Consider the following 14089-nt stretch of genomic DNA (forward strand, 5'->3'; position numbering starts at 1 on the left):
GCGGGAAACGCGATGGATGGATTGCCTTTCCATTTGTCATATGTCAGTGCAAATGCTAGCCTCCATATGTTGGTCACGTTATCGAGGTCTAGGGTCCTCTGCTCCTGTGCTTGTACGCATCCTGCAACTGCCTGACTTGATATTATTCCCGAAGGAAATTACACGGAAAGAATGATACTCCATGGAGAAGATATCTTTTTCAAAGCATTTGATAGATTATGTAAATGCCAGTAATGATATTTAATCAATTTAAATTACTTACTGATTATCATGTTTTGCTTGTTGAACATGAATGTGTCTGTTTGAACGTGTATTTTACCTTCCCAGATGTCAATCAATAATCCTCGGGTTTGACAAGTGGAATTGCAGGAATACCTACTGTGTGGTTCGCATAGTGTTGAATGATATTTTTTCGGTGTAATATGAGTATGATTAAATGATGTTTGTGATACGAAGGTTCAATCATGGTGTTCACAACAGCATAACCTAGTTCATGGGAAGATGAGAAGAGCATTGCTTTGTGTTCTGATGCTTGATAATGTTTCAAAGGCCATCGCTTTACATAATAAGAAAAATGAATTAATTAGATAAAAAAGGCTAGGAAATAATTGGACCCTATACCTGAACAGCCTGAAAATTTGTTTTAATTTTAACCAAAACACAGGGCTGGGTCAAAAAGTTCTAAGCCAGACTAAGTTTCAGCTACCGTTTGTATATAAGTGGCAGCCAGTTAAACGTGATTGGGGTCCAAATGGACACAGAAATGGAAAAGAACGCGTACCGAGCAGTCATCATTTTTTTTTACTTCAGAGAAAAGTACTTCCCAAGAAATTCATGACCGCATGTCATAGGTGTATGGGGATAAATACCTTAACTATTTCACAGTTTAACGTTGCTCAGCTATGTTTAAGACTGGGAGAACAAGCCTTCATGATGACCCAAGGTCTGGACGTCCCTCAACTTCCATCAATGAAGATTCAATCCAGGAGATAGAAAAACTTGTACTGTCAGATAGACGTATTACTGTTGATGACACAGGTCTAAGCCATGGATCCATTGGAATCATTATTCATGAACATTTACAGATAAATAATATATCTGCTCGTTGGGTGCCAAAGTTTTTAAATTCTGATCTCAGGGCAAAAAGAACTGACATTGCCAGAGAAATGTTAGAGCTAATTGAGAAGGATTTCGTCAAATTCAAAACGAGATTAGTAACGGGTGATGAAATATGGGTGTACGACTACTATCCTGAGTCAAAACGTCAATTCATGGAATGGACCCATTCCACTTCTCCGGTACCAAGATCTTCTTCAAGATCAGTGAAGAACGTTATGGCCAATGTATTATGGGATGCAAAAGGTGTGATCCTTGTTCATTACTTAAAAAATCAAAAGACGATTACCGGTGCGTACCATGCTGATTTGATTCATTGCCTAAAGGATGATATCCAAGAAAAGCGGCGAGGAATGCTGACTGCTGGAGTTCTTCTACTTCATGACAATGCCTCTTCTCACACCTGTCGACTTATAAAGGCTGCTGTGCGACAAGGTGGGTTCGAAGAGCTTCCTCACCCTAGCACCAAGAACACCCCCGTGGAAACAACTACCATAACCTCAAAGCTGGGTGGCTTCAGAAAACTTCTTCCTGACTGGAATAGAATAGCTTCACTATCGATATGAAAAGTGTATTGAAAAGCAGGGAAATTATGTTGTAAAATAAAATTTAAAACACTTTTACAGTTGTTGTTTTATTTGTTATGCTTAGATCTTTGACCCTCGTATATTAAAACGTAAACGTAAACAGGCCGCGTCCGACATGTGTGTCATCACTGATTTCAGTGATCAATTTATAAAATTTTCACCGCTACGTCCTTTGCGTCTTTTGCCCTTTACGTCTAATGGAATTGGCGGATAATCGAAACTGGTTATACTCTAGCCCTGACGTTTTAAATGTTTTGGAATATACCTAATGCCCTTTAAGTTTTGCGATTCCACACAAACAGAATTAGATGTTGTTAATGCACTGGTACGGCGTTAAGTTGAAATAAACATAAGTAAACATTTCCATACGGTCTCCTCCCCCGAGCTCCTTCGTGACATGACCAATCCCTGGTCAGTAACCCAATCGACACTAGAGACGCACAGACCCGTAATATGTTTTGGCCCTTTAATGAAATATTGGACATATCTAAATATCACAGGAGCGCTTTCCGGTCTTCAAGCAACACTTCCCAGCAAGTAAACACCGTCTCAATCCTTAAAGACCAATATATCTTGACAGGTAATATGTCAGTATTAACCGTTACGTCTATGCTTGCTTTCAATCTATTACGTGTTACATTTACCATCGACTGTCAGGAACGACGGTGCACAGTCGACCAGCCTAATGATTCAATTGTCTCGTGGCATGGTCCTTGACCTTCAAGCCACACTTGATGTATTCTCAAGTAAAATAATGAGGTAATTCAACACAGTCTACTCAATAATTGCAACAGGTGCCTTCCAATTTCACTGTGCCTTTAGATAATGGAGTTATACGTCGGACGTAGAATGGCCTTGGGTCCTGAATATCATATATCAAAGCTACTGACTCGCTATCTCAGTCAGTGCATCTTCCTAAGTGAGTAGCATGCTAATATTTGGTAAAAGTTGATATATATATATATATATATATATATATATATATATATATATATATATATATATATTATCAGCCTCGTGTGTGTCCGTCCAGCGAGCATAATGTTCATTGTCATACACCTAGCAATAATTTGAGGCATTTTGCATGTGCGATACAGCCAACAAGCAGACGGTCATATCACAGGGGGTGTAATAACCAGCCCCGGATTACACCCCCTGTTGGGCTGATATGGCTTGCCAATTCATTTCGAACGGGCGATCAATATCAGCCGGGTGGTAAGAAATTAGAATTACGTCCCTTTGTGCGTCGTCTGCTCGGCCGCTGATCTCGCTTTCCCGTGATAATGACTTCAAAACAAGGTAAACATATTTTGCATTCACTTGCAAATAGATACATTGTACATTTTTTGTTACGGTATATGATAAAAAGGTTATTATATGTCAGTTTTCATGTCATTCCCCATATCAGTCCTCTGGCCATCGGACCTCGGGTTGATATAGGGGTCTCGGGCTAATATTGGGGTCTCGGGTTGATATGGGGGTCTCGGGCTAATATGGGGGACTCGGGTTGATATGGGGGTCTCGGGCTAATATGGGGGTCTCGGGTTGATATGGGGGTCTCGGGCTAATATGGGGGTCACGGGCTAATATGGGGTTCTCAGGCTGATATGGGGGTCTCGGGCTAATATGGGGGTCTCGGGCTAATATGGGGGTCTCGGGTTGATTTGGGGGTCTCGGACTAATATGGGTGTCTCTGGTTATGACATGAAAACGTGTCATATAGAAACGTCTAATCATCATATTCACGATACACAAAAAGACTCGAGAAAGCAATTTCTTTTTCACATGGGGTCATTCTTAACATAATCGAAGTTTAGGACGTATTTTCATACAGTGGCATTTCATACAGTGCCAAATGAGGTGCCATGTTTTTAAAAGAACCACCCATAAACCGGGATCCCCTGTCTAAACCTAAAATCGTGTGGCAATAGTTGATTTAACAAGTAATAATCGCATCGATGTATTCAGCTAAATTATTCAAACAAGTCCCTGTAAGGTTGCCTCATGATGCTAAGTGGTTTGGTTTCTTGCATCTAAAACAATGTCCCTTAAATACAAAGTATGAGTTTGTGCTAGCAATAGGCACATAATGCTGCAGCTCATCACTTATCCGACATATACACGGAGATCTTCCCGAGGCAAGAGAGTTAACTGGCTATAAAAGTCCAGTTTCCACCCTTGCCGAACAAGGCTGGTATTATGGAGTTACATTTTGGCTGGACTAAGGAGTCTATGCATAGTCCAAACAAAATCGCCCACCGAAATCGAAATCCGGTCGTGCAGATTTCGGTCGATTGTAGGATTTGCAAAGCATGTGCACCGCCAACTCGTTGTCAGCAGATATTTTCCAAATCTTTTCATGTTTTAATCAATGTGCTCACGTGATTTGATGCATTTCGCGATGTAAGACCTGTTTTATCACAATATAGATCTTGATTATCGATCAAAATCTGATTGGCCCATAGGAGAGGCTTAGAAGGGACATTATTGGTAATAGCCACTGGTGGCGCTACGATCGAGTCCAGTAATTCTAGCCTACACAGTTCGGAAAGGGTGGAAACTGGACTTTTAAAGACAGTTAACTGTCTTGCCTCGTGAAGATGATACACGGACGAATCGCAAGTGATATTTGTCATAATGTGTTTGATATTATTAGAACATTAAGGCCAGTGTTGCAATATATTGACCGGTGCTTATATATCTTTCATAGAAGAGAAATGTTATATGCATTTGGCTTATGTCGAATAATCTAGTCAGTAAGCACGTGCATATACCTTGTTACCTTGGTCACAAATCAGGCGAAGGTTAACAGCGTTGGTCGCGGAGAGTAGTTGGATGGGTGACCGCGTTTGGCAGCTTGCAATTGGAGGTTTTAGGGTCTCTACCCCGCCCCACATCGAAGCACGTGTTACATCTTGTGTCTCCTTGGGCAAGTGTCTTTGTCCGAAATATGCCCCATTTCACCCAGCAGTGAATGGGTACCCGGTACAATGAGATGGGTATTTGATTGTTAACCTTTTAGGGCCTCACAGGCTGCTTTGATTGTATAGTCCCAAGGGATCCATTGGCTGGGGTAATAATGTAGCGCCTTGAGCATGGTTTAGCATCGGATTTGACGCATTATAAATAAGCACATTACATTATTAAACATTGAGTGCTGCACACAAACATCAACTATAGATGTTTTAAGTATACACACAGAAGTAGGTACAATAATGTATGACAGGTATCAGGTGAGGTGAGATAGGGTTTAACGTCGCGTCCAAGATTATTGCACTTATATAAAGACGTGCATGCACATGTGCGTGCGTGAGTGCTTGCGTGTGTGCGTCCACAGGATACCATGCCGCTGTTCAGACAAAATATACCCCACTGAGACATAGTGTACTCCGAGCCGATCATTCCTTGTTTTAGCCTCTTAAAGCCGAGCGTCAGACAGGATAACAACAAGTACAAGAATAACGTCTTTGGGTATGACGCGGCTGGTGTTCGAACCCCGGACCTTCCGCTCTCCGGGCGGACGCTCTACCACTAGACCACTGAGGGGGTCGACTTAAGATATCAAATGGACTATCTGTCAAGTTTATTTCTGTATGCTTTGTTATCCATAACAGAAGCTGAGAATTCTACAATGAGTCATGTGACAGTTTCGAAATAAGCGTTTGTTTGATATCTGGTATTTAAGCAACAAAAAGTTTTACTGGTAACATAAAACATGGTAGGCAGAAAGATGAAAGGAACCAATGCATTATCTGCTAGATGTCCATACAGCTACGTTTGTAATGGACCTTGTGCTATATTCTGTGAAAGATGAAAGACTTTTCACTGTTGTTTTTGTTATCATATCAACTTCTTTACTTCAGAACATCCTGTCAGTCTCGCTCCTCCCATGGTTCATCAGGTTATTATTTATCAAATATATAGGAGCCTATGATTGTACATGACAGATCATATAAACCTTAACATGAAAGGGCGGTGAAATTGGGTTTAACGTCGCGTCCAAGATGAGTGTGTGTGTGTCGTGCGTACGTGCGTGCGTGCATGAGTGCGTGTGTGTGTGTGTGTGTGTGTGTGTGTGTGTGTGTGTGTGTGTGTGTGTGTGTGTGTGTGTGGCTGCTTATACTAGTCCGGACTGATGCCGATCTATAGTGCTAGTCCACAGAGATACCATGCCGTTGTTTAACATGCATCGCCCTCTCAGACACAGGACACTGACACCGAGCCGACCAGTCCCAACCCCTTTATGCCGAGCAGAGTAACGACAAAAACCATTTAACAAATGTTATATTTGGGATAACACTTTCTTAGTAAAGTACAGATACTAGTACTTTTGGGGGTTGGGTCCCATCCGGAGTTCGAACCCACTTACACTTGTCAGAGGGTACACAAAGTTCGTGATCTAGACTACTAGGTGACTCTCATTTTTTGTTGAAGCCTCGGTGTCTGAGTGGGTTAGATCGTTGACTTTGTGTGCTGGCGATTAGTTGCAGTGTGGGTTCGAATCCCGGGTGGGACCCAACCCCAAAAAATTCTAGTATCTGTACTTTACTAAGAAATTGTTATCCAAAATACAAGATTTGTTACATTTGACCACTTTCTAAATGGCATCGTGAGAATAAGTACCATCTTTTAACGTCTTTTGGAATGATGCGGCCGGGGATCGAACCCCGGACCTTCCGCTCTCCGGGCGAACGAAGACATGAAAGAAGCGTAGGAGTAGCAACTTCAGTTCGCATGACATCTCTGTTGTCGTCTATCGCACTTGTTACAACGGATTATACAACGTATAATACAAGTATGTATCGCCATATCAATCCCAGACTTAATAGCTTACTAAACTGGCGGGGAAAAGAAAGTTTGATTTGAATGGATTGACTATGTCAAAACGCTACTTGTCGCAGCAAAACTGCAAACGTAAGGTTAAAACACACAGATGGTATGCGTCGGTGTCAAAAACATCACATTCGAATAACCGTTTGTTTCATTTTTAGCCACTTTTAAACATGGGTGTTTACTTTCTTGTGTCGGGCAGTTTATAACAGAGAACAAGACATTTTACCATCAACTGGACACGGTAACTGTCATTTTCCGTACTACCTACAATGTGCAGCATATGTGGATGGCAGATCGGTCCTCTGCCGCGCATGATAAAGAGAGGTGACGGCGTATGGATGCACAACTTGCTCTTCAGAAACATCTTACGCAGCACACGTGATCAAATCATATCCTTATTATAGATGAGAAAGGTCTGAAAAGAACTACCTCAGTAAGTCAGTCACAATGACAGCGCATCGTAATACATTTACATCAAGTACAAGACGCCAATATGGCCGACACAATAAAGGTGACGGGAGAGATTTCCGAAGTTGTTAATGAACCTGTGGTGGTTACATGTGTTAGGCATCATTGATCATTGAAAGGTGAATAAAGATGCGTCAAACAGACACTAAGGTAAATTCATAGATTGCTGGAGACGGTCAATGTCAGCCTAGGCCAAGGCACTAGTCGATACTACGATAGTTTAGATGTGCATTTCTTCGTTTGTTCATTAGGATAGGCCGCAGCGAGGATATTCGTGAACAATCATGCAGTCACGCTCTCTGACATTTCTCAATGTATACTGAAACGCTGAGACCAAGAACATATGTTCTAAATGATCAGAAAGAACGATTATGTATGTTTTCGTGCCAGGGAATTCCCAGGGGTTTCTCCAGGAATGAGGAAGTAGTCCGTCAGTGTTAACGTCATTTCAAGAACACGATCTCGTGAAAAACGTATGAACGTCAAATTGTGTCGTTCATACACTTATGAACGTCAATTTCGCCGACATGTGACCGACCTCTCGTCCAATGGAAAAGCCGTATATCGTGTAAACTTCAAATTAAAATAACATTACAAATTGTTTTACCTTTTGTTTCGTGAATCTAAAATAGCGGAAACACCTGAACGCAGAATAATTATACGGTAATTGGTGTCTTTGAACATTGGAGGTAGTGATGCATACACAATCTCTATAGTGATTTATGGATGTGCGTTGATGGTCTGTTTGCAAATCTTCAGGGAACACTCCTGCAATGTTTATTGTACAGCAGAGAATATAATGGTGTGAGTTAATTATTGATCTATGTAAGGATCTGCCGGATAAAGTGAATGCGATAGAAAAACAGCGTAGTCACGTTTCTGTGTACAAACCAATAAGCAGCAAATATCAACCCACCATATGTCGAACTCGGTTAAAACAAGCTAGATTGTATCAACTCATGTTGTCATCAAATGATCAATCCCTCAACCCCGGTTGTCTCGAGATACTTGAACTTGAGCGCAACCCTTTGTGTCAAGGGGCGGTCGGGTAGCCTATTGGTTAAAGCGTTCTCTCGTCACGCTGAAGACCCGGGTTCGAATCCCGACATGGGTACAATGTGTGAAGCCCATTTCTGGTGTCCCCCGCCGCGATATTGCTGGAATATTGCTAAAAGCGGCGTAAAACCAAACTCACTCACTCACTTTGTGCCAAGCATAATCTTTATCAGTTCCTTTATCCCATAACTCCGGGTATCTGAGAATATTGTTTACGTGAGACACCGTCTCAGGTAAACCTGTCTATATCAAAACTTGAGATGGATGGTGATACATATGGATTTGTTTAAATTTGAACAAACGACCGGTGTTCAAGTGAGCGCCCTGTCTCACTCGCGTCAATTCGGGTTGTTCCGCTAACTGCGTAATACCTTGTACACCAATGCAGTAAAGAGATTGTATGGATTCACTGAAAGCCGTGTAACGCAACATCTCCTTACATAGAGACGACCGTTTTATGACAGGTTGAGAGAAATTAGGTATAGACTTTGATTTGACTGAGTGAGTGAGTATGGTTTCACGCCGCCTTTTGCAGTATTCTAGCAATATCACACCAGAATGGGCTTCATTCCCATGTTGGGATTTGAACCCGGGTGACGAACGAACGCTTTAACCAATAAGCTACCAAACCGCCCACTTTGGAAAACTAAAACAATGTGAACAGTTATATAAGAGACAGCCGCCGGGCTGTTTTGCCACGTGATAGTAACGTGCAAGCAGCTAGTTCCAGTATGGATTATGGGCTGAACAAAGACCCTCTGTATAGAGTCCCTTCTGTTAGTGGTAGCTCTGGTGCAATTGGACTGAAATGAGCCGAGTGCTGCGTACCTAACAACGATATTGTTGAAAAACGACGAAATGGATTTTCTCACAACAAAAACTGCTAGAATTGCTCTAACCGTATTATAAAACAAGGAAAGGAGATAAATATTTCATAACCGCAAAATCCGATATTGATATTTTTTACATTAAATATTTAACTGGGGAAGCGTTGGATGTTGACATGACCTGGCAGATTGTATCGTAGGTATTATGTGAAATAATAATACTTCACATCCACACAATATTCAAATTGGTTTATGTGGTAAGAGTAGTGCTGGCATTTCCATCGATATGAGGTAGTTGCCGTTATTACCGATTTACCGTTATGCAGAAACAGAACAAATGTCTGTTGGTGTGTGCCATTCTCAGCCGCCATACCCATATCTTTATGAATGCCAAGAAAGCAGGAAGCCCATTGCGTTCTTTCGTTCAAGTTCATCTCAAAGTCTGCCTAAGATGATCCCTTGGTGACAGATATCTGCGATAAAGACGACAGAACGGTCTCTCTAATTATATGTATAGAACTAACAAAGAGGTCTGGGAGAGCTAATTGCATTGCGTCTGAGACAGAGACCTTCAGCAAAACTCCAGATGAATTCCAAACTGAATTATGTCTACATAAAATAGAACAATTCCGTTTGTCTGAGAACTGCGTGCCGTCGATGAAAATGTCAAGTGTGAAATTAATCTGAGACATGGTAGCAGTAATTGCTTTGACGGGTCCTCTTCATCAACCTATGTTAAGCATTCGGAAACAAGTTTCCAAATTTCAGCTTTGGTGATGGTGTAATAAGCATAGCTTAACAAAGACGGTTCCAGAGCTAAAGTGACGTAAAGCACTATGTTGTCATTTCGCTTTCCATCGTTGGCGTAACTGCATCATATACATGCGAACGGGTGACAATGTTGGTATTGGAAGCCAGATGTTCATGTGTAGACTGGAACTTTAACTCTTTAATTATAATGTAATGTTATAAATAGGTGACATTACGTAAACGGTAAAATTGACGATGAGCCCAAACCATGTTTCATTCGAAATAACTCGAGTCTGTGATGCGTGTAGTGGTGGGAACCGTGAATTACAGTGTTTGATTATACTGAGGAAGAGGTCGCCATGTGCTCGTCATGATATATCCTGCCACAGCACCGGGCACAACATTAACTTCAGATCCTGGAGCCGAGTTTGTTATTTTGTATTACATTCGATAAAAAAAATAGCAGATCGTATATTTGTGTAGGCATCTAAACATTTTACGCCGCACCAAGTTGGATTACGTACATTCGTGCACTCTGGCATCCCTTTTATGTCGCGCTATGTGGCAATAAATCAAATAATGCCATGTTATGCGACACTTTGCCACACGGTGCCACGCCGTTCCACACCATGCTACACGATGACATGATACAAAAAGCATACCAAGTCTTACTTTCACTCTTTGACAACATTTCATTGACATATTGCTGATATATTCACGTTTCGTACAAAGTGCACGATATAGACACCGATAGGTTATAAGCATACACACCTGAACACCAATGAACTGCTCGCAAGTAATTTTTTAGATTCTAAGATTCCAGTTTTAAGATTTTAAATTTTATGTATCCCAATTTGTCCTTCAGTACATTTACACACCCGCGGCACATTAAATGATGATTCAGTTTGTTTCTGACTGAAATGTATAATTTATTAGATTTGCAAAAAATACTATTTTCATCAATTTAATGTTTTGAAACTGCTACCGCAATATTTATCACATACAATCCTGCTTCAGGAAAAGGCTGATATCGGCGAGGTGATGTTGTCCCTGTGCTATCTACCGACTGCTGGAAGACTGACGCTCACGGTTGTCAAGGCGAGAAACCTGAAGGCAATGGATATCACTGGTTCCTCCGGTAAGACCACACAGCTGCTCTGCTCAACAGTAATCGAATATCAGCTGCACAGTCGACATCATTGGATAATTAGTTCTTGTAACAATAATACTGTCGTGGCGAAATTTAGAACCTAAAGTACACACATGAATAGATATTGATATTTTGTGAAACAATGCAGTCGGGATTTTTTACGTTTGAGGTGTGTTTCAATAGAAGTGAGCCGCAACTAGAAATTCATGGTGTATGTTCAGCTTAAAGATAAGGTGTAATGCAAATATCCTTCGAGACAAACCTTTTTATGATAAGAGTTCTTGTGGGACAATTGTGTCTCTGATCTCATTGCATTATTTGTGTGTCTCACGTAAAAGATGTTAATGTTTTCTTTGATAAATCATTTAGAATTGCGTGGTAAAGACGCGGTGTTTCGTGTTTGACAGCTCAGGAATGTTTCTCTGAATATGAAACATTTCACTCTAGGAGTGAGATAAAATAGGGTTTAACGACGCGTCAAAGATTATTGCATGTACATAGCGACGTGTGTCTGTGTCTGCGTGTGTGTGTGTGTTGCTGCTTGTACTAGCCCGATCTAATGTCGAGTCTATAGTTCTAGACCACTGAGATACCATGCCTCAGTTTAATAGGAATACCCAATTCAGACACAGTGCACTGACCCCGAGCCGACCATTCATTGGTTGGTCCCTTAATACCGAGTGCCGGGCAGGGCAGCCATTCACTGTAGGAACACACATGCGAAAAATGCAATCCTATAAACACTGGATAAGGCAGTAGGTGCATAGTACAAATCTGCATTGGAAATAGTAGAGTAGTGTCACCGCCTGAAGGAAGCGAGTTCTACTGTCAGTTATTACGCTCATTTGTTTAAAACCGCGTGTTATCGCGTGGAGCATATGAGAGAAAAATCATATCTGTTCATCAATCCAGTGTTGACGCTACACCCGTGTATTTGGAATGTTGTAGTGTATGGTATGTATCACGAGTGAGGTTGGCTTAATGACCGTTTACAAAATAGTGTCAGCATAATGTTGGGAAAAGAGCTGAAGTCTTAGATGTTTGATTACCGCTTTAAGAACAATATGGTAAAGTGCTGACAAACCAAGGTTCAAAATCACAGCGAATCTGGGAGTGGAATCCATAATCATAAGACCTTAGCACTCCTTGAGCAGGGACGGGACACAGTGAATTGCGGGGTCTTAGGCAACTGTGACATTCATGTTCCCCGTTGTCTCATGAAGTAAATAACAATCGGCCTCTTCTCTGCTGCTGACACTACAATGCATGTTTATTATTTCAGACCCTTACGTTAAGGTGTCCCTGATGTGTCAAGGCAAAAGGATCAAGAAGAAGAAAACCTCCGTTCAGAAGAATACTCTTCACCCAGTATTTAACGAGGCTCTTGTGTTTGACGTCCCCCAGGAAAGTGTAGAGGACGTGTATCTTATTGTCAAGGTTGTGGACTATGACAGGTGGGCCAAAGAGAGATGCGTATTTAAAAGAACATGGTGTATTCGCTATTACCATTGGGACTTTTCTCTACAAAATAAATTATTTAATGATCCTAGAAAACATGACACCGAAGAATAGGTTGAGCGGAAAGGTAATAAGTCTCTTATTGAATTGCAGCCCATTAACATTCTCCTCATTATGTAAGAATCGATCGAATATCGTATTTATGTCTACTTTTAATCGACATAACTAAATAAGTTAATAATGTATAATATGACAATTGGAAAGGCGAGGCCCTATATTTCAGAACCATATTACTCAGGTATTGCTTTATACATGATTGGATGTGTGACATTTTTCAATAATGACACATAACGCATACAATTAACAACAGTAAATATAAATTAAAAAATCCATTTGGTCAGGGTAAAGCCTGGAAAGGGCTGAAATTGGATACTGGTATATTATTCCTTCAATGGTGGTATTTAAATAGGAAATATATTCAGCCAGTCTTTTCCCATAAAGTAGACAAAACTCTTGTCTCTGAAATGAACATACGTCACAGAAAAACAGTTGCTAAATTATCTTAATGAAATATAATAAAAAAGAGCACTGAGACATTCTTCATTTTTTTGCACTGAAACTACAGTAATCTAGAATTGTCCACTATTATAGACTTTCATTAGCTGTTTTGGATATATTTGTTTCAGGGTCTGTATTTCAGACTACCCATAAAGGTCTTCGGTTATTTCTTACTAACTTACTCTTTCCTGTTGTCTTCGGGCAAAAACCAAAGGCTAAATCCAAGCATTGTATTTGGCAAGGAATGGATTACGTTCGTGACAAGATTGTCAGAACACCGAATTCCTTATTCTCTTGTTAGTGAACAGTTTGCGGAGTTGGTAAACAAATGTGACATGAATGGTTGTGGCAGGCGTCAGTAAGGGGAGTTAGTTCTTAGTTAATTCAAACACACTCTACAATAATTAAATAATTGATAAACACAATATGCACAACTATTGATGTAAATATTTTATCTAGGAATCCTTAGTCATTTTCATACCAACGCTTTAATGTAGCTATATATTGTTTAACAGAATCGGGAGTGATGAGCTGATGGGGAGTGTTGCTCTTGGGCCCAAGTACAACGGCCTCGGGCGCGACCACTGGTACGAGATGCTAGAGAACCCCCGCAAACCCGTGGCCCAGTGGTATCCCCTGCAGGAACACCTCCCTGCCCCTTCCAGCATGACACCCAACGGCAAGTGCTGTCTACGCCAACGCCAATCAACGGAAGACTCTAATGACGGAAGCAGCGTGATGTGAGCAGTCAGCCAATCAGAGCCTTTGTTTCACTTCACTTTGCGCCATGTTCGCATGACAACCAATCGTACGGTTGCAGGTTGCAGGTACCAGCCAATGAGTATCGAGATGGCAGAGGAAGTCACACGTTCATCTGGCGATGATAACGTTGTGGGGATACGGTTCAGGACGGTTGGGATTTTGAAACGTGCCAGTTTCTGCATGAGCGATCAGCTTGCCAAAAGGGCCTGAGAACCATGGATGGACTTTCAAGAAGATCCGTATTGCATTAATACTTTCTTTGTAAAGGTATATTTGTTTGTTTGGTATACACTCTATAGTATGTGTTCATTCATTAACAGTAGTTGTTCTAGATAATTGTGCTTTTGGATTAATTATATTTTTAATCATTTCCCTGATATATCAAACGTTAACTGTCCTTAACCACATACAGAACACCTTATACAGAGCTACTTATCTTATCATACCGATACACTTGTATCATTTCTGTAATCTGTTCATATTTAAAATACATATTTCTGATGAGTGTATTAAATGACAAATAG

General features: G+C 40.9%; 1 protein-coding gene across 1 annotated transcript in view; it reads left to right on the forward strand.

The window, feature by feature from the left end:
* The window catches only part of LOC139474887 (synaptotagmin-9-like), a 66231-nt gene extending 52469 nt beyond the window's left edge, over positions 1-13762 (forward strand). Inside the window, exons 3-5 of the mRNA XM_071258080.1 lie at positions 10655-10775; positions 12070-12241; positions 13319-13762. Coding sequence (XP_071114181.1) covers positions 10655-10775; positions 12070-12241; positions 13319-13547 — 522 coding nt within the window. The 3' untranslated portion in view covers positions 13548-13762. The remainder of the gene's footprint in view (positions 1-10654; positions 10776-12069; positions 12242-13318) is intronic.
* The last annotated feature ends 327 nt before the right edge of the window (positions 13763-14089 follow it).

The sequence above is a fragment of the Haliotis cracherodii genome, unplaced genomic scaffold, assembly GCF_022045235.1.
Source record: "Haliotis cracherodii isolate W230 unplaced genomic scaffold, xgHalCrac1.p SCAF_3, whole genome shotgun sequence".
In the NCBI taxonomy this organism is placed as follows: Eukaryota; Metazoa; Mollusca; class Gastropoda; order Lepetellida; family Haliotidae; genus Haliotis; species Haliotis cracherodii.